Source organism: Pelobates fuscus, chromosome 3 (assembly GCF_036172605.1).
Source record: "Pelobates fuscus isolate aPelFus1 chromosome 3, aPelFus1.pri, whole genome shotgun sequence".
Taxonomy (NCBI): domain Eukaryota; kingdom Metazoa; phylum Chordata; class Amphibia; order Anura; family Pelobatidae; genus Pelobates; species Pelobates fuscus.
Window position 1 is genome coordinate 283064087 of NC_086319.1, and position 27870 is coordinate 283091956.

General features: G+C 39.8%; 1 protein-coding gene across 1 annotated transcript in view; it reads left to right on the forward strand.

Moving 5' to 3' along the window:
* ANTXR1 (ANTXR cell adhesion molecule 1) overlaps positions 1 to 27870 on the forward strand; it is a 198110-nt gene that overhangs the window by 44373 nt on the left and 125867 nt on the right. The window contains exons 7-12 of the mRNA XM_063448641.1: positions 7540 to 7608; positions 12334 to 12414; positions 16176 to 16236; positions 17768 to 17866; positions 24527 to 24596; positions 25598 to 25676. Of these exons, the coding sequence (XP_063304711.1) occupies positions 7540 to 7608; positions 12334 to 12414; positions 16176 to 16236; positions 17768 to 17866; positions 24527 to 24596; positions 25598 to 25676 (459 nt within the window). The remainder of the gene's footprint in view (positions 1 to 7539; positions 7609 to 12333; positions 12415 to 16175; positions 16237 to 17767; positions 17867 to 24526; positions 24597 to 25597; positions 25677 to 27870) is intronic.

Genomic DNA, 27870 nt, shown 5'->3' on the forward strand with positions numbered 1-27870 from the left:
AGGGCCGGACTGGCCCACCGGGATACCGGGAAAATTCCCGTTGGGCCGCGGCACCTGGGGCCAGTCTGACAGCCCTGTCGGTCTCTGCACAATTTACCTTAATTTCGGCTGCATGCCCCACCTCCGCACACAAGCCCCGCCTCCTGAACCTAGCTCCGCCTCCCTCGCATAAGCCTCGCCTCCCACACATTGCTCGCCGGAAGAAAGAGGCTACAAAATGTAAACTTCACCTACCAGGTAGGCTTCAGCCATGGCAGTGATTGTGTGTGTGTCTGCTAGTGAGTGAGCTTGTCTGTGTGTGTGTGTCTGCTAGTGAGTGAGCTTGTCTGTGTGTGTGTGTGTGTGTGTCTGCTAGTGAGTGAGCTTGTCTGTGTGTGTGCCTGCTAGTGAGTGAGCTTGTCTGTGTGTGTGTGTGTGTGCCTGCTAGTGAGTGAGCTTGTCTGTGTGTGTGTGTGTCTGCTAGTGAGTGAGCTTGTCTCTGTGTGTGTGCCAGCTTGTGTGTGTGTGTAAATGAGCTTGTGTGTGTGTGTGTTTGTGTGTGTGTGTGTCTGTTAGTGAGTGAGCTTGTCTGTGTGTGTGTGTGTCTGCTAGTGAGTGAGCTTGTCTGTGTGTGTGTGTGTGTGTGTGTGCTAGTGAGTGAGCTTGTCTGTGTGTGTGCCTGCTAGTGAGTGAGCTTGTCTGTGCGTGTGTGTGCCTGCTAGTGAGTGAGCTTGTCTCTGTGTGTGTGCCTGCTTGTGTGTGTGTGTAAATGAGCTTGTAAGTGTGTGTGTGTGTGTCTGCTAGTGAGTGAGCTTGTCTGTGTGTGTGTGTGTGTGCCTGCTTGTGTGTGTGTGTGTGTGTGTGTGTGTGTGTGTAAATGAGCTTGTTTGTGTGTGTATGCCTGCTAGTAAGTGAGCTTGTCTGTGTGCAGGGCCGGTTCAAGGATTTCTGCCGTCCTAGGCAAAGATCCATTTTCCGCCCCTATATGTCACTCACTGACAGACACACACACACGCTGACACACATACACTCACTTACTGACATACACACACAAACAGAAACTCAACGACAGACATACACACAGACACTCACTGACAGACATACACACAGACATTCACTGACAGACATACACACTCACTCACTGACAGACATACACTCACTCGATGACAGACATACACAGACACTTACTGAGAGACATACACACACACTGACAGACATTCACTCACTGACATACATACACTCACTCACTGACACACACACTCACTGACAGATATACACTCACTCAGTCACTGACAGACACACACATTCACTGACAGACATATACTCACTGACACACACACACACTCACTGACAGACATATACGCACTCACTGAGAGACAGACACACACAGACAGACACTCAGACATAAACACTCACACAGACACTCACTGACAGACATACACTCACTCACTGACACACACTCACTGACAGATATACACTCACTCAGTGACAGACAGACACACACAGTCACTGACAGACACACACATTCACTGACAGACATATACTCACTCACTGAGAGACACACACACACTCACTGACAGACATATACTCACTCACTGAGAGACAGACACACACACACACACACAGACAGACACTCAGTGACAGACATACACTCACTCACTGACAGACACACAGACACTCAATGACACACACACACACACACAGGCAGACACTCAGTGACACACACTCACTGACAAACACTTAAACACTTACCTCCCTAGGATCCAGTGTGGGGCTGCTCCTCACTCCTCCCGCCCGCCGTTTAGTAGGCCGGGCCAGAATGACGTCATATTCCGGCTCACAGCATCACAGAGGGCGCATGAGGGAGGAGTGAGAGGCTGCAAGAACAGCCTCCCTCGCCGCCTTCTCCTTCCCCCCTCTCCTCCCGTCACCGGGATTTGATGGCAGAGCAGGCACCTGTGATCAAGGTAAGAAGGTGCCTGCTCTGCCATACTGTGACAGGGCTCTTCTGGGCGCCCCCACCTTCGGGTGCCTGGAGGAAGGGCCCGAAGCTGAGGGTGGGGTGGCTCTAGAGCTGCACGCCCTGCGCTGTGGCCCAAGACAGGGAGAGCGCACCAGGAAATTCCCGGTGGGCGCCCCCAGCAGGCCGGCGCCCTAGGCGAATGCCTAGTTCACCTAATGGTGGCGCCAGCCCTGTCTGTGTATGTGTGTGCTGGCTAGTGAGTGAGCTTGTCTGTGTGTGTGTGTCTGCTAGTGAGAGAGCTTGTATGTGTGTGTGTGTGCCTGCTAGTGAGAGAGCTTGTGTGTGTGTGTGTGTGCCTGCTAGTGAGTGAGCTTGTCTGTGTGTATATGTCTGCTAGTGAGAGAGCTTGTGTGTGTGCCTGCTAGTGAGTGAGCTTGTGTGTGTGTGTGTTCATTTTAGTGAGTGAGCTTGTGTGTGTGTGTGTGTGTGTGTGTGAGCTTGTCTGTAGTAAGCGTGTGCGTGTGAGAGCTTGTCTGTAGTAAGCTTCTGTGTGTCAGAGTTTGTCTGTACTACATTTGTGTGTGTATGCCAATAAGCTTGTCTGTGCATGTCAGTGAGATTGTCTGTCAGTGAGCCTATTTGTGTACATCTGTAAACTTGTGTATTTATGTCAATGAGCTTATATATATCAGTGAGATTTTTTGTCTATGACGCTGTGTATCAATGAGCTTGCATATATCAGTGAGATTGTCTGTGTCTGCATGTGAGTATGCTTACTGTATAATTAAATGATTGACTCTGAAAGGAATATTTTATATTAGAAAAAACAAATATATATATATTGACCGATAAGATGTAAGGGGCTATGTCTTGCCACCCCAGACGATTGAGTCATATATAAATACATATTATAATATGTATTTATATATGACTCAATCGTCTGGGGTGGCAAGACATAGCCGTACGTATTACATGTGACAATACGTGGCGCAATGACTTATGGGGCTGGAATAGATTTTTTTCCAGGGCTGCTTTGTATCCCCAGTCCTGCCCTGCCCAAGATCCTCTGTGCCTGAGAGATAATTGTGTGAGAAAAATATTTAACTCAATTATCTCTCAGGTACAGAAAAATCTACAATAATTCAAAACACACCAAAAATGCCTTTTAAAGGGACTCTATAGTCAACATATAAAAGCAAGAAAGACAGGTCCCCCAGCTTTCCTTCTTGCTTTTATATGAACTTACATTTAATAAAAATAATTTTCGAGGTGTTTTTATATTAAAAACTTACCTCCAGCGCCGAGCTCCCAGCCATGCTGCACCCCCTTTTTCGTCAAAATGACAAAATCGCGGGGCCCAATAGGACGCTTCTCACAGAGAAGCGTCATCGTGATGGCTTCGCGCTGCACCAATCGCGTTCTTCATAGAGCGGCATTGACAGCCGCCCTATGAAGAAATTCTGCGCTTTACCGCGCATGTGCGCGGAATGCGCGTTCGCGAGCTGAGCTGTCTGACTAACAGCTCAGCTCGCTTTCTAAAACTATCAATAAGGGGGGGGACCTACTGTCCCCCCCGGCCCCCACCCCTGTGCGGCGGGAGGGGGCCCTAAAATTCACAGTAAGGGGGGGGACCTACTGTCCCCCCCCGGCACCCACCCCTGAGCGGTGGGTGGGGGCCCTAAAATTCACAAAAGGGGGGGACCTACTGTCCCCCCCTGGCCCCCCCCCTGTGCGGCGTGTGGGGGCCGTAAAATTATCTATAAGGGGGGGACCTATTGTCCCCCCCGGCCCCCACCCCTGAGCAAAAAGGTGGGGGCCCTAAATACAAAGGGGGGGGGACCCTAGTTAACCCTTCCCCCCAAAAAAAAATTCTCCCTACCTACCCCCCTCACCCTAAAAATAATGAGGGGGGGACCTTTAACTAAAAACCTGTAAAAAAAAAAAAATGAGATAAAAACAACTTACCATTCGATGTTTTCTTTCTTCTAAAATCTTCTTTCTTCAGCCCCAAAAAAGGCCAAATAAAAAGCCATAATAACCGACGCAATAAAAAAAAAAAACCCGAGCGCAAAAAAAATAATCCATCTTCACCCATGGAGGGCTCCGCGCAGACTGAGCTCCGCAGGGTGGGGGAAGGCTTATAAAGCCTTGCCCCGCCCTGCAATTAGGCTAAGAACACTCTGATTGATGGGCTTAAGCCAATCAGAGTGCTCTTTGTCATTTTACAAGCGTGGGAAAGTTCTTTGGAATTTTCCCACGCTTGTAAAATGACACAGAGCACTGTGATTGGATGGATTTCAAGCCATCCAATCACAGTGCTCTTTGTCATTTTACAAGCGTGGGAAAGTTCTTTGGAATTTTCCCACGCTTGTAAAATGACACAGAGCACTGTGATTGGATGGATTTCAAGCCATCCAATCACAGTGCTCTGTGTCATTTTACAAGCGTGGGAAAGTTCTTTGAAATCCATCCAATCACAGTGCTCTGTGTCATTTTACAAGCGTGGGAAAATTCCAAAGAACTTTCCCACGCTTGTAAAATGACAAAGAGCACTGTGATTGGATGGCTTGAAATCCATCCAATCACAGTGCTCTGTGTCATTTTACAAGCGTGGGAAAATTCCAAAGAACTTTCCCACGCTTGTAAAATGACAAAGAGCACTCTGATTGGCTTAAACCCACTAATCAGAGTGTTCTTAGCCTAATTGCAGGGCGGGGCAAGGCTTTATAAGCCTTCCCCCGCCCTGCGGAGCTCAGTCTGCACGGAGCCCTCCATGGGTGAAGATGGATTATTTTTTTGCGCTCGGGTTTTTTTTTTTTTATTGCGTCGGTTATTATGGCTTTTTATTTGCCCTTTTTTGGGGCTGAAGAAAGAAGACCGCTAAGGGGTGGGGGCCGAGGGGGGACAGTAGGTCCCCCCACTTATTGATCATTTTAGGGCCCCCACCCGCTGCACAGGGGTGGGGGCCGGGGGGACAGTAGGTCCCCCCCCTTATTGTGAATTTTAGGGCCCCCACCCGCCGCTCAGGGGTGGGGGCCGGAGGGGACAGTAGGTCCCCCCTTATTGATAATTTTAGGGCCCCCACCCGCCGCACAGGGGTGGGGGCCGGGGAGGACAGTAGGTCCCCCCCTATTGTGAATTTTAGGGCCCCCACCCGCCGCACAGGGGTGGGGGCCGGGGGGGCAGTATGTCCCCCCCTTATTGATAATTTTAGGGCCCCCACCCGCCGCACAGGGGTGGGGGCCGGGGGGGCAGTAGGTCCCCCCCTTATTTTTAATTTTAGGGCCCCCACCCGCCGCACAGGGGTGGGGGCCGGGGGGGACAATAGGTCCCCCTTATTGATGATTTTAGGGCCCCCACCCGCCGCACAGGGGTGGGGGCCAGTATGTCCCCCCCTTATTTTTAATTTTAGGGCCCCCACCCACCGCCCATGGGTGGGGGCAGGGGGGGGGAGGAGAGTAGGTCTCCCCCTCCCTTCAACCACTATTGTGGACAGAAAGCGTCCCTGTGGGTTCGGGCTTCAGCTGTCAGCTGAAGCCACGCCCACAGCAGTGCTGACAGCCTCAGCACACAAAGCGCGTTCACAGTGCTTTGTGTGCTGATAGCCCGTCTGAAGTATTCACCCAGAATGCATCAGACGAGAGGCCTTTTTAGGGCCTCTGAACTCGGAAGTCCCTCTGGTGGCCGTCTGATTGACTGCAACAAGAGGTGTTCCAAGCTTCCAATGTAAACACTGCATTTTCTCAGAAAATACAGTGCTTACAAGAAAAAGGCTCCGGGTAGCTGTAGCACTCACCTGAACAACCTCATTAAGCTGAAGTTGTTCAGGTGACTATAGTGTCCCTTTAAGAACCCCATGAAAGTCACATCACCGAATAGCTTGGATCTGAGCACACATTTTGACAAAATATCACTCAGATCCCTTCGGTGGTTCGGAAACACCATTTGAATTATGTTTTGACTGGTCGGCTATGAGGTGATACCCCAAAACAGTTCCACAGAAAACAAGTCAACGACTGGTCATCTTTCGGGGGTTCTCACATGAACACAGATTAATGCTCCCCCTGGCTGTTAGTGTAAGAATGTTCCCCCTGTTCGGTAGTTTATGCCTCCCGAACGCCGTTCTCATAACTGTTTGGGAGGTTGGGTGGGCTGCGGTACCAGTTTACCGCTTGTTCATGTACAGCTGCCCGTGTTCGGGAGACAAACTGGCCGCCATTTGTTTGCACACGTGCGTTCGGTTATACGAACGGCGGCCACACAGGGGAAACACTTTCCTTGATTGGCAATTTGCGGTTAATAGCCAGGAGTGGCCGGTTGTTAAACGATGCGAACAAGGGGACCACACAGATGGGGTTCGGTAAAAAGTGTATTAAGAACGTCCATTCCGCTACATCATTGGAGGTATATCTCCTAAATAGTTCATTTTTAAGGTATTTATTTTTTCAGTGGCGTATTCCTTTTAATGCAAAGTCACATTAAGTTACACTGTGAAAGAAAATGAATTCATCTACACAAAATGTCCTTAGACCTTTCTTTACAGTAGTTCACCTATCCAAAGGATTACATTTTGTATGAGACCTCATGGCAGTAATGTAACTACTGTTATAAGTCACCTAGTATGTTGAATAAAAAAAAATAACCTTTTCATTCCCAGTAATGGGCACAGCTGGATGGAATTTTGTAAGTCTTGGTTATCACATCTTTAGTTATGATGCCAGAAATGTTGCTCTGTGTATTCAGAGTTGAAAGCTGCCAGTAATGTGACACATTTGGCTGCATTTATTTGTAGAAACCTAAACTAAAATGTGCGGCACACAAATTATTTTTCAAAGCACATCTTTCTACATAAGAGGTAGATTATATTCTGGTTCATGGGTAGGCAACCTTTGACACTCCAGATGTCCAGATGATCTCCCGTAATGCTCCTGAAGTCATAATGCTGGCAAAGACTCAGGGGGGGATGCAGTCCTCAACACCTGGAGTGCCGAAGGCTGCCTACCTCATTTAGTCCAATATTTGTATAGAGATTTAGTTATTTTGCATTCAAATTATATATATATATAATTAAATACATATGTGCATTGTAGAAATTTTATACATTTTATCATTATGTTTCTGTTTAATATTTGTGCCATTACTCACAATAACATCAGATGTACATTTCTCAGATACTAGTAGAAGTATGTTTTCTTGTGTTGCCTGACAGCTTGTGGAATTGATGTGTGTTAAGGCTTGAAGGATATTATTCCTACAAGCAGTGACAAGTTAATGGGTCATGGATGTCTTCATAGACTGTAAAAAGCCATGTAGCAAAACATATTAGAATGCAACTAATAAAATGATAATGCCTCATATTCATATACCAAATTGGGCATTACAGGAAAATAAGAGGGGATATTATATAATGTTTTTCTGTTCAATGGGAGCGAGAGGAGGAGCTACACCCGAGAGTATGTCCGCCATGAAATAGTCTTTTTGTATGTGTTGTTACTATGTTTCCATTTGTGCTATTCGTTCGGTTTGTTTCCTACCATGCTTTAAATAATATTTCTCTTGAAACATATCAATTTAAACACTTTTTTTTTTTATTGTAGGCTAATCGATCTCGGGACTTAGGAGCCCAAGTGTATTGTGTTGGTGTTAAAGATTTCAATGAGACTCAGGTATTGTGCATCATTTAAATTATTTAATGAATTGCTTGTTGGAATGCTATATTATATTCTTTTACTTATTTAAAGGGGCACTACAAACTGAAACTGACTAATTTGAATGCTTTGCATAGCTTATATATTTGCAAAATATTCAAAACATCCGATCCAAATAATAAAACATAACAAGACACATATGAATTTAATACTTTTGCAATAAAATTTAAGAACATTTGACGGTGTTAGCATTGTCCAGACGAGCACATGATCAATCAGGGCACAGCAATAATTTTCTACGGTACTTTTCAGGGCACTGACTTTGTGCCATAGAAGAACTTTATAGGCAGGGCCGAAGCTTCTTGGAGTTTCAGTTCATTTGTCATCTTTTACTTACGATAGCTGTTATGTAACTCCAAACTATCCCAGATTAAGAAAGACTTGATTTTGAGATCCTGCCCACTATCCCAATTTTGCTCTCTAATGTCCCCATAAGGTGTGGTGTGGGCATATAATAACAGGAGTGCATTACCTAAAGGGCACCCAGGGTATTCAACCTATGAGCAGAACACTGAGTAAGTCTTGCCAGCGGTACTGGTAAACACTCTTTTAGGCAAGACTTGATGCACATAAAATTGATTTGGGTACCTTATGTTATTTTTAAGGATGTTCTTAACCCTTGTCATGAAGCATGTTTAAATGTTTTTAAAATATTCCCTTCTGAACATGTGTGAGTTTTTTCAAATGGTCAGTGAAGTCCCCAAATTAAGTCCCCAAACTATTTTGGTTACTTTAGAACAGTGTTTGTTTGTCACCAGGGTATTTAATCTGTGTTCTCTTAGTGATCTCATTTAATAAGTATGAGAAGTAGTGGATGCAGCCAATGTGTTTAAAATTCATTACAGCTGCAAAGTGTAGGCCAAGTAAGAAAGACTAGAATAAACAGCAGAGTTGGACAATTACCCAACTCGGCTATTTTGACCTAAATTATTTAATTTAGTTATCAAGTCGTCACTATTTACTATTTAATGACTAACTCCCCAAACTTTACTCACTACTATTTTCAATTTATTTTCTGTGCCTTGTGTTAAGTTGTGTCAGCCATATTTTCCTGGGCTGTTTTGTATTTCATATGCTGTCAGCAGATACATAAACAGTGATGCTTGGAAGCCTCATAGAATTCTCAAAACTGCAAGAAGAAATTGAATAAATACTATGGAATATTTCTATGAAAATCCCTTCCATGTGATTGGTGGATTCTTTACGTGATATCATCAAGCATATTAAGCAGGCCATTCAGTTCATGTATCTACCGGCAATATTTGGGAATTTTAGCTCGCTGTTCTTCCCTATAATTTGACAGCACAACAAAAAGCTGTGTATCATCAACTGAGTAGTAAAACACACAAACACATCTTCTGCTGTAATATATGACACATAATTAATTTAAAAATGTGAGTGAGATTTAAAGATAGAAACCTAGGACCTTGCAGAAGGACAAGACCTAGTATTTTTTTTTTTTTTTTTTTTTTTAAATTCTTTATTTTGGTTGTGCGTGGTATAACAAAAAGCTTGTTCAGCCACAACAGCGGTCACAAGCAGTAATACATCAAACAGAGGAAACATAACGTGGCATGTAATTATACCGCACATTTTAGTTTTATGAGAGAGTCTAATAGGGTCCGCCGTTTCAACAGTGTGCTAAAGATTTATAAAACATTCGACAGTGTCACGTCGCCATATAAAAACTCAGGTACATCACATTTTGACACAAATATGGCATGAAGTTAACAGCACGTTATTAAATGCGTGATGATCAGGCTAGGCAGACGTGTCTAGGCATTGTTCTCAGCAGTTTAAATTGTTAACGAATCAATGCAAAACATAACGACAGGTAAGAGTTAAACATTTTCACCACCCTACATAACACCGCTTTGCTATCTATACATAAAAGTCTAATGCTGCGTCAAGGGTTAGTGTGTGAATACAGGTTACATTTAAGTGTAAGGAGGAGTTTACTACGTTTATGGGTACACATATGAGTTGTGTTGAACAATTGCGTAAAAGAATTTGTATAGTCAGTTGCATAGTGCTGTTGCTCAATTAAGTTGCAGAAAATGAAGATAATAAAAATACAATCAAAAGAAAAATTGCATTGGCTCCGTTTACATTTCTGTGATATAGAGCGAGTAGGTGGAAAGCTTGCATGAGCCAGTGATCTAAAGCAGTTGCCTAGTGTGTCGCATAGAGCGGTAACATTGGCCCACAACTGAGTACTATGGTTTAGGACCAGTCAAGTAGACTTAGGGCAATTAAATACTAGCATTTGTTTTTGTTTTTGTTTTTTGTAAATTGAGAGGTAAACAGTCAATACATAAACGTTGAATGGTTATAAACTGAAGTTAAAGAAAAGCATATATACAACTCGTAATGGGTGAGAAAATTAGTAAAATAATAGTAGAATAATAGTAGTAAGGGCAGCTATCACAATGCTCAAATACAGTGTGGGTGGATGGGAACGTCTGAACCCGGGTAGTGAGTTGAGCTGTTAACGCTAGTGTTGCTGTGCCCTGTCTGGGAGAGTGAGGAAGAGGGTAGATGGCATGTCCAGCACGTTAGTAAGGCAGGTGTGAGTGTTGCCGGATGGTCTTTGGCAGTGGAGCAACTGCATGAGAAGCTTTGTGTGTTTATATGACATAAGCAAGCTGACGTTAACTAGGCTGTGACGTCCGGGGATCGGTCAGCTACGCTAGTAATGCAGTGAGAGATATTTACAGTAAGCCCGTGAGAGGCGTTAGCATAGGGCGGGCTAAGCAATAGCCAGGTTGTGGCGTGTAAGGATTGGGCCTGCAGTGCTAAGTGCATGCGGTGCCTCTGGCTTTCCAAGCAAGGGGGTAGTGTGAGAAGGGAGCATGTCCATCGCAAGTTATATAGCGTATAAAAAAAAAAACAACAACATATGCACTTAATAAGTCCCGCTCTCTCACCCGGACGGGCGCTGGTATAATAATAAAAATAAGAGTAAAAATAAAAATAAAAATAAAAGGAGTTGCAAGCCGATTCCTGATGTCATCCGCTCGCTTAGTTAGATAGGTCCATCCGTGGCTCAGCGTGATGGGTGTCGTGTTTGGGAGCACCGGGTGCCAATAGCCGACTGTCCTGAGGAGCTAAGTATATGATAGGGCGGTAATTGCCCTGGTTGTGGTCGTCCATAGGCAGTCACTTGAACCTTCGGGACCGGGAACATAAGAGTCTCGGAAATGCAGGTAGTTGTTCGGGTTAGAGTTCCCGTGTGTACGGGCCAGAGCCCTGGGTTATGGCACCTTCCGACTTCTTTGAAGTGCAGGTTGTGGCCGCGTCTGCCGGTAAGTCCGATGGCCGCCTGGGGACAAATTCCGGAGCGGTAGCAGTTGCCCAGCGTGAAGGGTGTTGGAGACTCGTCGGAGGCTTAGACAAGTTAGGTATGTCCAGGGGTAAGCCTAGATGCCTCAGGGCCGACTTTGCTTCCTGCAGGGACCTAATGGTGTGCGTGGATTCGCCTTTGTTAACCTGCAGGGTGTGCGCAGGGCCCCAGCGGTACTTCACATGGTGTGTGCGCAAGTGAGCAGTAAATGGCCGTAGGGCTCTCCTCCAAGCCAGGGTGGCCCCAGAGAGATCCGCATAGAACTCAAGGTTCATGTCCTCAAAAAGGTAAGTTGGGTGTTCTCTGGCAGCTGTCTGGACTGCGGTCCTGTCCCTCTGGGTTTGGAATTGAAGGATCACATCTTTAGTAGCTGTGGCCGGGGCTGTTGCAGGCTTTGGGATGCGGAATAGGCCTTCCAGCGTCACTGCCTTAGCAGACTTCGGGGTCAGCAGTGCTGAGAGGAGCCTGCGTGCGAAGTGGGGCAGTTCAGCATCAGGTATATCATCTTTGACGCCTCTGATCTTCAAATGTTTCAGGCGGCGGTTATTTTCCATCGTGGCGAGTTTCAACTCAGTTTTTTCGTTTTGCTGTTTAAGCTCTGCAACAGCCTGCTGCAGATCCTTGATTAGGCCTCCGTGAGATTCTAAGGTTGTGTCCACCACCCTTAGCCTGCCGTCTAGGCCCTGCAAGGCCTCCTTGAGCGATGCCACATCGGCCGAGATTTTTTGATGGTGTTCCGCCATCAGGTCTCTGATTGCCTCCATGCTTACCGGTGTAGGTTTTACCGCGGTTGGCTGGGGCTGTCTCCGATCCGGTGTCTGATGTGGCCGGGCCGGAGGGGTCATCTCCTCCGCTTCATCGGAAGTTTCCTCGTAGAAATCCGAGCATCCTCCATGCATGGACGCCATTCTGGAGCTAGTTGCGCCCTGGGCCTTCCGCCAGATTTCGTCGATCTGTAAGTCCAGTCTGGGTTTGTCCGGTTTAAGTTTTTTTGTTTTTCGCCCCATTTAGGTGCCGGTATGCTATGGGGTCCCCACGGGGGTAGGTTAACCCGATAATAAGGGTTAAAAACGCCGTTTTTAGTTGTAGTGGCCTGGAGCTCTTCAGCCATGCGACCAGTCCAAGACCTAGTATTTAACACCTCTGAGAGTCACGCAATATCGGTTTTAACGGTTGAGCAGTGTGGGATGATGGTCCACAGCAAACAGATTATAACAGGTTGCTAGTCTCTGGCAAAGGATTGTGGTCTTTATTTAATGTACTTGCTGTAATTTAGATAATCAGTTTTGTATTCATTTGTTAAACTAGTCTAGTCATTACCTCTTTCTTTTTCCCACAAGCTTGCACGAATAGCAGACAGTAAAGACCATGTATTCCCTGTAAACGGAGGTTTCGAGGCCCTTCAAGATATTATTGGCTCAGTGAGTACACCTCCTTTTTATCATTGTTTCTAGCTCCTGACTGAATGTTTAAACATGCTATGACGTTTCCTCAGGCAAAAAAAGAGATCTGGTTACATTCTAAGGAGTCTTCCTAAAATACTTAAATTAAAGCTCACCTGCCCTAAATCTATGTTTTTTTCCTTCCAATGGTAGAAATTGAAATGTAATATTTGAACAGGTCTGCATTTTTTTTAAATCAACCTTCTGAACTATTTTACTGAGTCACGTTATGTCAAGTGTGATGTAACAACGGGAAAAATCACAACCACAGTTAAACTCTGCCAGGATTATATTCATTTGAATAGGGTGTTAACTTATTGAATAAATAATATGTGATAGAAATTGATAAATAAAATATTTAATATGCTAGCTTTTAAAGGGAAACTTTATATTCAAAAACACAGAACTACAGAATTGGCTTCTGCAGATAATGAAGCCTTTTTTTAATGTCAGGGATTATTCAATTAGATGCTTCTCAGGGAATCATTGAGAACAAATCTCCAGTTGAAAAGTTTTTACTTAGTTGGGTGGTTTTATTGAGTTAGGGATTCCTATGAAACAAATTCACACTTTATAGCTGTATGAGATCAAGTGTCATTTTTAGGAACACTATATCAATATAAATAAATACATTTTTTATATTGCTGAAGTGTTCTATAGTGGATTTAGATTCAGGGCCCCTACATAATTGTAAAAAGAGAGCAGTTACATACCTCTAATCCAGCGGCAAGAGGGTCTTCTCTTTGCATCTCTGCTCCTGCTCTCGTAAATCATCATTAATGGTCATTTCCCAGCTCATCCAATGCTTCTCATAATCTCCACACTGTACTGGCAGTGTATCTCATAGACTGCTTCTCTACGAGAAGCCTCACCGCAACCTTTAGCGAGCAATAGAAACTGAAGTCCTTTAGGAGTTGAGTGTATCTTTAATATTTACATGTCTATTTAAATGATGACTGTATAAAGTTAATATAGACTAACATTCTTACCTAGATGAGTTGGATGGGAGTTATTTTATACATTAGTTTACAAAGCTGTTGACTCATTATCACATTACATAAGATGTGTATTTTAACTCCCACCAACCACAACCAAAATCTCACTAAGCATGATAGGTGTTATTATTATTATTTATTTATTTGTATATTTGTATATTTATTTATGTATTTAAGTGTTAAAAATGTTATGAGATATAAATTCCCAAGAGATTGACTTGTGTTTTTTTCACCTCTGGTGGAAACAACTAGAACTGAATACGTTTAGGTAGCTCTAGGCCCAGTCATACTGATGCGCTCCCCACCACACACTCTTTCATGCTCGCACATCAAGATCAGTCCTTCACACACCTAAAAAGCTACATTAACTCTTGCATACATAAAACTAGCCACTTGCACAAATTGTTTACAATGCCCAAACACACACATACATACATGCTAGATTGTGAACGTCAGAAAACCAATTTCAGCCCAACCATTCTGTCCAAAAATAAAAAATCTTTGGAGACAGCAGAATTTTGGCCACATGTCAGTTCGATTTGTCTGACTTTCATTAACAAAAAAAGATTTGGAAGAATAAATCAGACAAACCAAAAGGGAGTGAAAACGCATCAATCGGTGTACTGCAAAATATATACATAATAGAAATAAGGAAATAAGAAAATAATTGCCATAAATCCATTCTGGTGAGACGGGTGTTATCTAAGTATTTTACACATGTGAGCCAAGTCGAAATTTTCTAAGTTTTTTGGACATTTATACTGTCCTACTGAGGTAGACAAACTTGATGAACGTTTATCATGAAACCTCTTGCGTGTCTATATGAATACGAGAGTTTATCACTTCTCCAAAAATTGCTCCCATTGTAACTGCATTCTCAGCAACATTTGGAGCAATTTAAGGGAAAGCTATACAGTTATCCGGAATTTGTGTGTCCTCATCCCAATCAGATGGATACAAGCATCGTTGGAGAAATAGCGAAATAGCTGACTCATGTTCCTGGAGAGCACACTAAAACTGACTAGGCTGCCAACAATGAAATGGTTCAGACGAAGAGAAATTGTTCCTGTGGTGCACAAGGCAGCTGCTGAAGACTAGTGGACATTGTTTCTGCTAATCTAATCCTTCAAAAGAGAAAACAATAATTTTAATGATTAATAAAGTCTCCATGTTGTATGAATTGCATAGAACCTAGAACACACTGAGGAAAATAGAAAGGATACAGTGTAAGTGGTCCCCGTGGTATCTCTTCATAAGATACATGGCTCTCCTAATGTTCCTTATGGTCTTGGACTCTGAACTGTATTAATAGAAGAATGAAAGCCTTTCGGCTACATGATCTCATGAAGCATTGAAACGTCACTAGACAGATGTGGTAACTGTTTGCTTTGAGAGAAGTTGAATCTTGTGTTTCCAGCTGTCTATATGAATGAGACTATTCCATTGGACCAAGAAGATCCAAAGCATTAATTATGGTCAACATGGTTGGAGGATTTGTAGTTCAAAAATAGTGATGTCCTGAAGACAGAAACACCTGTCATAGAAACAGCAGATGAAGCTGAAATCTAAAATTAGAAGAAAAGGTTTCTGCTTACATCAGAATTCTATGGCAGGAGTACTGTTAAAGACCGATTTAAAAGCATTACACAGGGTACAAAAACATGGCAAGTTACAGAGCAGACTGCAATGTAAACAGAACACAAATAGTTTGCAAATCAAAAGCACTAAATGCAAAAGAAAAAAATATTTATATTAAACATAATTAGTTGTAAAACAAAATATAATAAACATGCTGCAGCAAAACAAACAGATCCCAGCATTGCCTCCCTAACAGGTTTTTCTGACTTATGTGGAAATATTCTGCCCCGTGGCTATGTTTTATTGTTAGTAGATGACATTTCATGTTGAACTAAGCGTGTATATCAATGATCTGTGCAACACAAGTCCCAGCTCATCTTATACTGTATAAGAATTTTTTCTATTTGAGGTTTTCCTGAGGAATGGCAATCACCATAATTTGTAAAGCAGTGTGTGTGTTCCCTGCTTATATTTTGATTCAGCATCGTTAATTTTATAGTATGCACTATACACTAACACTGTGTACTTTTATTTTGCACATTTCAGATTACACATATGTTTGTGGGGGATGAGAAACATGTTGTGTGTGAATTGTAGGGGTTCTCTAATCTTTTTATAGATAATCTGAGACAGCTGGTGACTGAGATCTCCTGAGTTTTATAGCATTCCAGATATCAATATCAGTCATGAGTCTGACAAGCACATAATAGCAACATTGCGTGCGTTATTAAAGGCCCAAACATATTTGCCACTTTACTTTCTACACCAGGGATAGGCAACCTTTGGCACTCCAGATGTTGTGGACTACATCTACCAGAATGTTCTTGTAGAAACAATGCTGAGAAAGCATCAGGGGTATTGTAGTCCACAACATCTGGAGTGCCAAAGGTTGCCTATCCCCAATCTACACCATTAATAAAGGTGCAGGGAGTGCAACATTGGATGTAATTCCATATCAGTAATAGCCCTTTCAAAAGCCCTTGTAGCTATTCAATAAGATTCGAATAACATGAGTTAGGCTGCATTTGAAGCATATTAGAAATTTGTTTTCCTTTTTTTTTTTATATGTTTAATATGTTTTATAATGTAATATAATTGTAAGATTATAAACCATCCTCATCTGATTTTGTTAATACCAAAATATGATTAATTCCATGTCACCTCTAGATCCTGAAGATGTCCTGTATTGAAATTTTAGCAGCAGAACCCTCCAGTATATGTGCAGGAGGTAAGTAAATCTCTACATACCTTGCTGCACCACATATGTAATTGATGAAACCAGGCTCTCTTCTCTACTATTTAGCTATACTGTCTTCATGAAACATCTACGAAGATTACATCTAGGCGTAAAAAAAAATAAAAAAAATTTACACAATTCCATATTGCTACATTCCTTCCTTTAGAATACTAGAAATGGATAACAAATCTGTGTCCCCCTTCCTGTAACCACAATGTAATGTATTGAACATATGAAATGTGGTAGTAAACATATATGGAAATATAAAAAAACAAAAGAATATAATTTAGTTCTTATAAAATGATTACAGTCAATGGCAGCTCAATCACCAAGTATGGAGTATCTCTCTTCCAATTAAAAGCTGGATAAAACAGGTATTAGGTGCTGTGTCTAACTAATTCTTATTTGGATATATGCAGCAACAAGGAAAAAGAACAGTAAAAACTGATAGTGTAGCATACTAAAACTGTTGTTTGTATAAATAAAATAAAAATGCTCACTCACACTTTTATGGAGCTTCAATGCAGCTCCAACTTTTGCACTGGGCGGAATGATCCCAGTCTAAGGATATGGTGCAGTGCAGATTCTTCACGTAGTCGTAGTTGAAGAAGGTGAAGGTATCCTCATAAAAATAAAACAGATAAAAATCGTAGTATAGTGTAGTATTTGTGCTTTGTAGCAGGTGTAGGTTGAAATATAAAATGTGCACTCCCATGAAGTGGAGCCCTAAGACTGGCTCCAAAAATAGCGTGTGAAGTGGTATGATCCCCACTCAAGGCTATAGGTGTAGTCAGTATCTCTCTGTAGTTATGTATATAGGAAAAAGAGATCTATCTCGTCCACCACAATTAACAACATGTGAGAAAAATAGCTTCACCACTTCATCAAGGGGTTTGAGCCCTATAATTGTACAACCAAAATAAAACTAGTGTGATGAGAGCACTCTAAAATATAACTTTATTGATAAACGTTAAAACGTCCCATAAAGGAGTATAAAGCTATAGTCTAAATATTAAATCATATATATATGTATATATATATATATATATATATATATATATATATATATATATATATATATATATATATATATGTAAAATAAAAAGATATGTATGTATATATATATATATATATATATTTATTTTTTATTTATTTTTTTATTTAGACTATAGCTTTAAAACACCTTTATGGGACATTTTAATGTTTATCAATAAAAGTTATATTTTAGAGTGCTCTCATCACACTAGAATTATTTTGGTAGTTATATATATAGAAAGAAACTAAATTAAAGCCACACTAGTGTACACTGTTTTTATGGCGTGCAAGACAAAGTGCGGTTTGCTCAACGTAACGTGTATTATTTAAAAATAGGCTTTCTCAAAGGTGTTTAAAGGATGTAATGACCATTGCTGCTTAAGTAGGGGGTAAAAAATAAAAAATAAAAAAAGGTTCTGTGACATCTGAATGATAAAAGTAATTGTGTATCCACCTTAATGTGTTTTTAATATTTCATTTCTTCTAGTCTCTTTCCAAGTTGTGGTGAAGGGCAATGGATTCCGATTTGCCCGAAATGTGGATAGAGTCCTCTGCAGTTTCAGAATTAATGAGACCTCCGTTACGAGTAAGCAGCACACCATAACCCCTACAACTATGGTGCCAGGAGTGCCCCAGTGTGTACCCTATTGTAAACAGTCAAACCATTTTTGAATGCAGGAATTTCCACTAGCTCACAGCCAATGAGCTAAGCCGTGCATTCTTGGCCTTTGTCAAATCCTTTATCATCTCCTTGTGTTACATAGACCCTCATGTGATGGCAATTAGTCCTTTCGACTAAGTTTATTTTCATGGTTGCTTTCATTAAGTAGGAAATATACACATTTGTGAGAACATAATACAATATATGTGAATATGGAGAAGATAAGACCTGTACATTTTCTTCACCAGCAAGGTAAAGCAGATGTTGGGTTGGATCCACAGGACAGATTGACTAATCGTAGATGAATGAACTATGAATTGTCAATTTACACACTAGCAGCAGGGTATAAACAAAAGAAAAACCTCAGATCTCCACTTGACAACACCAGTGAAGTTCATTGTCTAGATACATTCATCTTGTTTATTAAGGTGTACTGCTTTCTAGATGAAACACAATGTGTGGCATGCAAGGCAAAGTCCTCCAAAATATCATACCCCAATTTCTAAATTAGAATTTTTACTTTTGGAATTATGTTTGTAGTGTGCCTCTCACAATGTCCATCAATAGCCCAATTCCCATTAAACAAGTTGGCAGAAACTGATCTGAAAATACTGCCAAATAGAATTTAAAAATGAATTCTAGAATACAGGTTTGGGCCTCCATTTGTAAGATCACACAGTTATTTTTCAGAGATGTGTTGCTATTGCTATTTTCTTCTACTTGCAATCAAGTGGAACTTCTACTCAGGTTCGCCAGACTAAACAATCAGAAACAAAATATGGAAGAAGTGACTGTGTTTTTCAAAATATTTAAAAAAAACTATTTAGTTAGTCACCTAGAGAATACTTTGGATTAGTTTCCCACATCTGTTACTTTCCCTTTAACATTCACTCCCACTCTGGAGTTTATACTGGAATTAGAAGTATACATGTCCTTATCCTTAAGTTAAAACATAATGTTTATTATATATGCAGATAAAAAATACTAAGCAAACCTAAAACAGGAAGGGATGGGAAGGGAGAATAAAATAAAACATAAAGCAGAATTCAATATTAAAATGGTGAAGCAATAGAAGTGGTGGTAAGTACCTAACAACCAGAATAAACCACTGTCAAAATGTGTGTATATATATATCCCCCCATGTTTCCTATATATATATATATATATATATATATTGATGTCTATTAAGCTGAATGCATGATATAAAGTAGCAAAAAGAGGTTAACAAAGTATCCTAATGTCCCTTATGGAAGACGTGCAACTAACTTATAGGTAGTGAAACCCAGTTGCAACAATCAAATACATGTATATCACGTAAAGACCAAATAATGGATTTTTTTTTTTAAAATGGGCAGTATTACCTATACGGTCATAAGATACTGCTTACTTATGATGCAAACTCTGTATGGTGGTAATACCCAAAGAGAATCTAGATAAGTATGATTCTTAACATGAGAATAGATACACTCAGGACACCAACATAGTTACAGAGAGCGGATCCTTTTTGGGTGCATAGGTAAAGCTGGACTAAGGTATGTGAGGTTCAAACGTAATCTGTGTCTTCATGGGCACCTAATAAGAAAACCTTTAAAGTATGTAAAGAATAACTCTCTAAACAATGTCTGAATAGAATAAGAAAAATATCCCTAGGTTAGCACTAAATCTGTGCCTTCAAGAGCACCTAATTCTCTAACATTCTATTAGATACAGAGAGCAGCACTGCAGTTCAGCTGCCTATACTTCCTGCATTAATCTATCTACACCTCTTCCTACTAACCTCTGTAAAAACTATATCTAGTCAGCTGAATAGGTAAGTAAATAAACCAGAAATCCAGTCATGATTCAAAGGAGAGGTTTGAATCGCAAAGTAGGATCGGGTGTCTGGCGGAGCCCCGACGCATGTTTTGCTGGTAAGCAGCTCTTCAATGGGGAACTGAAGCCCCAGGTTTAGAGGTTTAAATAACGCGTCCTGCACTCTGATAAGCTTGCTGAGGGTGACATCATGTTTAATTGGTAAATTCATTGAAGAAGACGATTGTAAACATTCCCAATCTACAAGGGTATACGATTGTGGTTCTTGACACGTATGCCATATATGATCTAATGAATAAAAGTATAACAAATATCAGGGCATGAATTGTAAAAGATTTTCACGGACATCAATGGATTAAAGTATCATATAAGCATATATTGTCAACAGGAATGCCCCAGCATGTAGCTCTGTACCCTTAAAATTAAGTTCCATAATATATACCGTCTTAGGCTGTGGGGCATACTTAAATATTCATGCAAGTGTACTTTATGTACAATCTAAAGATTCTAAAAGATCAGAAATGCTGTCATAAAGGTAGGCAAGTTCTCACTGCGATGAAAATCTGATAGACTAATGAAAATGGAAGGGATGATACCAACATATAAAAGCCCTCTGTGGTGCAAGCTGAATTAAACCGATTTGTGTTATGCAATATAATATGTCATAGTGAGGTAGACATCTGGGGTTATGATACTAGCTGAATTGGCAGTTAATGATTTTAAACTTATATACACAATGTAATTGTAAGTGTCTTAATTGAGGTATACCTAGAGCAGAATAATAATAAAATACTTTCAAGATTTGTTTAGTAGAGATAATGTGAAAAAATAGTACTACAAGTCAAACTAAAAATAAAACAGTGTTGTTGATATATTACAATTATAAATTAATATATTCGCCATACCTAGTCAATTGTGAATAAAGGGAGCGTAATTGAATTCTTTGTTTAATCCAAAGTGGGTTAGTGTCCTAAATGCATAAATCCATTTGGATTCTTTTTGTAGTAAATGTCTATTAAAATTTACTTTCATTGGATTAGGGGTGAGTTTTTCTATTGCTTGAAAGTGAAGATTGTCCACTTTACCATCATGGAAGTTCACGATGTGCCTAGCTACTGGTGTAGAAGTTATGACATCGGTGATTGATCCAACGTGTTGTAGTATCCTACGTCGAAACTGCTGGATAGTCTTACCAATATATTGTGCACCACAACTGCATGTAATGAGGTATATAATTTGGATGGTGCTACAATTTATTAGGGCTTTAGTGTGTACCGTAATTTTAGATTGCGTTGATGTAACCAATGTTGATGGAGTTATGTACTGGCATAGCTTGCAATGCCCACATCTAAAAGTACCTCTGGTCTTAGTGAGCCAGTTAGACTTTGAGGGAACACTTGCCAAATGACTATGTACACGTTAGCTTAATAGATTAGGGGATCTACAGGCAGTAAGAGCCAGTCGGTCAAATAGAGTTTTGTAGTATAAGGTTATGTAACAGAATGGGCAAATTTATTGTCAAGATATTAAGCATGGTGGACAAACCACTGTCAAAAGTTTGAATACATCTGAATGTAGATGAATTATTGTCTCTCTTGGTAAATCTTAGACTGGAAGCCCTGGCGATCTGGATGGCACATTGATATGCTCTTTTTAATACTCAGTTGGGGTAGCCCAATGTTTTAAAGTGTAATCTCAAGAGCTGGCATTCCTGATAGAAAGCTGAATCCTCTGAAAATTCCTCCTAGCTTGGAGGTATTGGCTGAAAGGAATAGAAGACTTCAAATTGTAAGGGTGGTGGCTGTCCCAATGGAGTAGGCTATTGTTGATGTTGATTTTCTGTACAACCATGTTTGGATTATTCCATCCTCTATCAAATGGATTTTAAGATCCAAAAAGATTAGTTCCTTATTATCAATTACATGAGTCAATTTCAAATTGATATAATTGATGTTAAGTTCTATAACAAACTGTTTAAAGCATTGAATGAGCCTGCCCGTACTGACATATCAAACATTTGCACAGTGCTTTTCAGAAAAATAATTCTAGAGGTCATTTTTTAGACAAAACTTGGCAGAGAAGAGGTTAAGCAGACTTCTGTTGCATAAAGAGCTTAGAGAACATGGTAAGAATTATTTGGTTTTCTTTGCATGCTGTTATCCCTTTAGGGGGACAGGAAGTGACATTCCCTTTTCTTTTTTGAAGTGAACAGGAATACGGAGGATCTTCTAAAAAATGAGGCTTATGAGATGTATTAAAAGGTGAACTATCACAAATGGGGGAAGAAGAGCAAGAGAGAGGTTTTGTTCATAAAAGATATTGCTGGCAAATTTATCACTAAAAGAATATTTCTTTCTAACTTGTGGTAAATGTTCTGTAGAAACCCCAGCTTGTTAGAAAAACAAGTTGAATACAATCAGATTTCATCATCAATAATATGAGGACAATGCTCACCAACAATTTGTTTTAATTTGAATAGGACTTAAATTTTTACTTTTCCACTCCACTGCCTATTCTGATTTTTGAGCTTGTAGTTCCATCAAGTCTGGTTAAGTGCCTGTTCCATTCTTAAAAGTGGGGCTGTGGCTCCTCAATTCATGGTACATTTGACTCTGAAAAGATATACTGTATAATTATATTACAATTTACGTATATGCCATCATATATGCACATTATTTTGGGGATCCACTTACCTGAAAAATATAGACCTAAATGTATCTTGATATAAAAAACAGAAAGTATAGGCGCTCACTATATTGTAGAACAGGCTGCGGTATACAATGCAAGGATTCCCAAAACCTTGTGTGGTGAAATAGACAAAATAAAATATAGCGTATACTGCGCCTTAAAATTTATACATACATAAACCTTCGAGGAAATGTAGTAAACCTCAGGGAAAAAAAAGAAGAGAAAGACAAATAATAGTGCAATACAGTATGGTACAATTAAAGTGAAATGAGTATAAACTATAGAAAAACCACTCACATACGCTAGAGCTTATTAGAGCTCTGCTGTATAATGCGTGGACAGTACAATCCCCGTCTAAGGATATATGGTGGTTGAAGTGTCGCTAATCCTCCAGATGTCAGTAGTATATATAGGAGGTAAAAAAACAAGAAAGGAACTCCAATGGTGCAGTAAGTACTGGTATATAAAATAAATAAAAAGAAGAAATGTACTTACATTCTTTAGAGCAAGACTTGCTCAAGTTGGAACAGCATGGGTGGTATAATCCCCACCTGAGGATGTGGATGGTGTCAGGAATCAAGCCAAAAAAGAGGAAATCAATAAATAGTACTATAAAAAAGTAACTATTTACTGAAAAGGAATAATAACAATAAAATGTAGTACAAGATATAAAATCTATGTAAAAGTCCCACTTGACGCGTTTCACCCGTACAAAGGGCTTTTTTTTTTGGAAGGGCGAAACGCATCAAGTCTATTAAAATTTATTTTCCTTGTATTAGGGGTGAGTTTTTCTATTGCTTGAAAGGGAAGATTGTCCACTTTATCATCATGGAAGTTCACAATGTGCCTAGCTACTGGTGTAGATGTTATGACATCGGTGATTGATCCAACGTGTTGTAGTATCCTACGTCGAAACTGCTGGATAGTCTTACCACTATATTGTGCACCACAACTGCATGTGGTTTCGCCCGTCCAAAGGGCTTTTTTTGTTTTTGGACGGGCGAAACGCGCCAAGTGGATCTTTTACATAGATTTTATATCTTGTACTACATTGTATTGTTATTATTTCCTTTTCAATAAATAGTTACTTTTTTATAGTACTATTTATTGATTTCCTCTTTTATGGCTTGATTCCTGACACCATCCACATCCTCAGGTGGGGATTATACCACCCATGCTGTTCCAACTTGAGCAAGTCTTGCTCTAAAGAATGTAAGTACATTTCTTCTTTTTATTTATTTTATATACCAGTACTTACTGCACCATTGGAGTTCCTTTCTTGTTTTTTTACCTCCTATATATACTACTGACATCTGGAGGATTAGCGACACTTCAACCACCATATATCCTTAGACGGGGATTATACTGTCCACACGTTATACAGCAGAGCTCTAATAAGCTCTAGCGTATGTGAGTGTTTTTTCTTTAGTTTATACTCATTTCACTTTAATTGTACCATACTGTATTGCACTATTATTTGTCTTTCTCTTCTTTTTTTTCCTGAGGTTTACTACATTTCCTCGAAGGTTTATGTATGTATAAATTTTAAGGCGCAGTATACGCTATATTTTATTTTGTCTAAATGTATCTTGGTAATTATAGTCAGAATCTGCCTCCTGTAACCCAATAATTGCTACCGATTCCAAGACTCTGACTCCACAGTGCTTTTTAAAAGTGCATCCTGCATGGGATTTCTTCATGATTGTGTCAATTTTCTTTTGCCAATTCCATGCAATGCATTCTAGAGCTACACCCTCATCTCAAAGGTCTACTCCACATATTTATTCTTTTTTGTATACAACAAAAAAAGCATCTAACCGTTTTAAACAGCTTTCCAAAGAGAAATTGCTGGTCTCAGGTTTTCCATGATCACTTTGTGGCTTTAAGATTATAACAGGCTGAGACTAGATTCATAACGAATGTTAATTGTTGATTCTCTTGAACATTAATCCTGTTTCACCCTTTGCTGTATATTGCAAGTATTTTGAGTTGCTAGCAGTATAATTTACCATGCAAGTATATTGTGGATACTAATTCTATTAAAGGGCAACTTTCTGACTCACAAACTCTCTCTTTTTATCTCAGATAAGAAGCCTCTGGTTGTGGAAGACACATACCTGCTGTGCCCTGCACCAGTCTTGGAAGAGGTTGGCCTGTAAGCTTGGTTTGATGTTGATTAATTCTGGGAAGGTTGACCACTAATTACTAAATAGTTTTGTTCCAAGACCGAAAAAACATTTTAGTGACTATTTGGTTACTATTATTTGATTACAGTGACTTAAATGCATGTAAACTCTACTTTTGTGTTTTGTTTAAGCAATTGTTTATTGGATGTGTTTTTGCTCCTGGATGCTATTCCATCTGGTTCTGTGGACATAATTAACCATCTGTGCTTGTAAAACTGCTAATTAATATATAGATTACAAATTATATTATTTTTATCTTTGCGCTTACTTCTCAGTGTATGGGTCTGATGTACAAATATGTCTGACCCATAATCCAAAAAGTATTATAGGAACTTCTAAGACAAACATATTTTTGTACAAATCCAAAATGCTTAGATTGAAAAATATCATATATCAAAATATCATATATCTTGGAAAGATCTACATAAGAGAGGAGGAGGCTAATTTACTGGGCACATTTCACACATTGACTCACTTGCTCAACAGAAAGAGATTCACACTCAAAAACTTGCGTTTTCCGCAGTCTTTGAATATTGGAAGGAGAAAGCCTTGGTCCAAGAAGAATTTTGACATATGACAAATGGCCTACAAAGATTGGTTGGTTTTATTAGAAAAAAAAATAGCATGAAATAATAAAGGTCAGTCTCATAAACGAGATCTTAAAAAAAAGAAACATTTAAAACATGAGAAAGGAAAATATAGCACATTTCTTTAGAAACATAAATTAAGATTATGAACAAGAACCGATTTGATTTATTCATTTCTTTTTTAACCTTGTAAATACATAACATGTGCAAAACATGAGCACTAAACATTTTAAAACACTTTGAGATGTAATTATGGTAAAAAAAAAAAGAAATACAACTACTAAACACTGTAACATTATCATTCTAGACAATTTGTATAGATCGGTAAATAATCAATACATGTCGCTTGTAGTGACCTCATTTTCTCATTGCTTTGTCTCCAGGGAAGCTGCTCTACAAGTCAGTATGAATGATGGTCTAAGTTTTATTTCCAGCTATGTGATCATCACCAGCACACACTGTGTGAGTACTGCCATTTTATGTTACATTCTGTAATTATTTACCCGTGGGATTCAAGAACGTAACATGGCTAACGTAGACGAAGTAAAGGAACACTATTCATAAGTGTTGGTAGATATATTAAACAGAATCCCAGTACCAGTGGTACTTATATACTTACCGCGGTTGATAAACAGGTATAATTGCTGTTTATAAACAGTCTCTGATGAGGCACAAATTCATTACACAGTAAATAGTGAGTTGTTATGACTTCTTCAGCAATTATCTATTTTTTTAGGACAAAACAGCTTGATTGCAGGACATCTGCAGTTCAACAGGCCTGTGTATCTGGCTCTGTTTTTTTTCTAAACTCTGTTTTGATGTCGTCTAAACTCAATATTTAGTAAATAAACCCCATAATGTCCCCGTAGCGTCTTACTGAGAGAGTGTGAATTTTGCTATATTCATTTATTTAAAACATCTGGCCAAGAAAAACTGTATTCAGAGCATCAGCTGCTGCAACTTAGCCGTGACCGAAAAACTACATTTAGCAAGCATCTGCCAGTAAATATTTGTAAGATTTTGCAGGTCAGAATTTTTCTCATCAAACTTTCTGGACCCTTCTGGCGCTATAGCTGTTAATGTGGTACATCCCTTAATGGCAGGAAATAAAAAAAGCCACATTCATGCATTTTATTTCTTCACTGTATCACGTCATCAACTACATTTTCTTAAAGTCTTTTAAATGAGTTCTCCTCTTTATCAGTAAAATAGTTGTCTCCTTGCACATTATGTGGATTGGGCAGTCCACCAGCTGTAGAATCCAATATCCCAGAGTTAGTGACAAATGTCAATTTTAATGTCTTTTACTCAGTGCTTTAGTTTTGAATTATTTCCAAATTTTCTTTGAACTGTGCGTAGTGTCACCTGGCATGTTTATTATGTTACTCATTTTAGGCATATCTTTAGTTATGTATTTATTGTATTTATGGAAATATTTGTTCACTCTTTAATGACTTGGCTCGAAAGGGCTGTGGGGGGGGGGGGGGCAAGGATTGTCATTAAAGTGTTGTTTAAGCACCATAACCACTACAGCTTGTTAGTATTTATGGCAAAGGACTTTTTTTTGTGCTATCACCTGGTTTACTAAATACTGATTAAAGAACAACGCACACAAAAATACAGTTTTACAAGGCTATTTAAAATCACCTATCTCAGAAAAAAAACGTATGGCCATATTGTGTTAAGCCCATCACTACGTCACAGTGTGTCAATGAGTCCTACACTAATTCCAACATGGGAGACAAATTAAATAGTTCTAGTGCTCAATGAACTTAACTGTATTTATTTTATCAGTTGTAAGGGCCTTGTGAAAATAGATATAATGTAATTTAATGTAACAAAAAACACAATTCAAAAGACTACAGTGTCAGAACTAAGCAATTTAAATGATAGTTCTGATTTACTGTCATGGAATTTTGAAACAGTTTAACAAAAAACAGGACTCCTCCAGCATCCATAGCCCATACTTTCTGCAGTCAGTCAGATAGCGGGAAAATAAAAATGATAAATTTTGTCTGCTCCAAAACAGTTTGATAGAAAACCAGGGAACTGCACCCTGAACTCATTGCACCACAACTACTGCAAATATAGTTTTTCAATACATTTCACACTGTACATGGCTGGAAATGGTTAAATGGATGCGTGGACATGTCAAGCATAATTTCAAATCCTCCTGTTTTGAGTTTAGGTTTACTACAGGACAAACTCTCACTGTGGCTTTTAATTGTTGTCCCTCTCTTTTTCCATGGAAATCAAAGAAATGGGCTGAAATAAATGGAGGGTGTGATTTAGGAAATTACTTGATTAGTTAAACCTCTCTGTAAAATGATTTGTAATTAGACAGAGTCAGCGATGCAAAACAAGAGCTGGTTTCCATCCAGCACAGCTTGGAGTTATAAAAGTTGAGCATGACAACTTGTTCTGGAGCTCTGTGTGCTGGGATATAAGACACATACTCAGTGTGTGCTGACCACAGCGCAGCCAATTCTACAGACTGGACCTGCATCTGCAAAAGCTTAAAGATATACCACCAAATGGTGTACGTGTACTCCCTGTCAAAGGAAAACCGACACGAACATTTTTTAAAATCCTTTGAAAGTAAAAATGAGCTTGGCATGTTGCAAAACAACTTCACAGATGACAAAAGTACAAATCC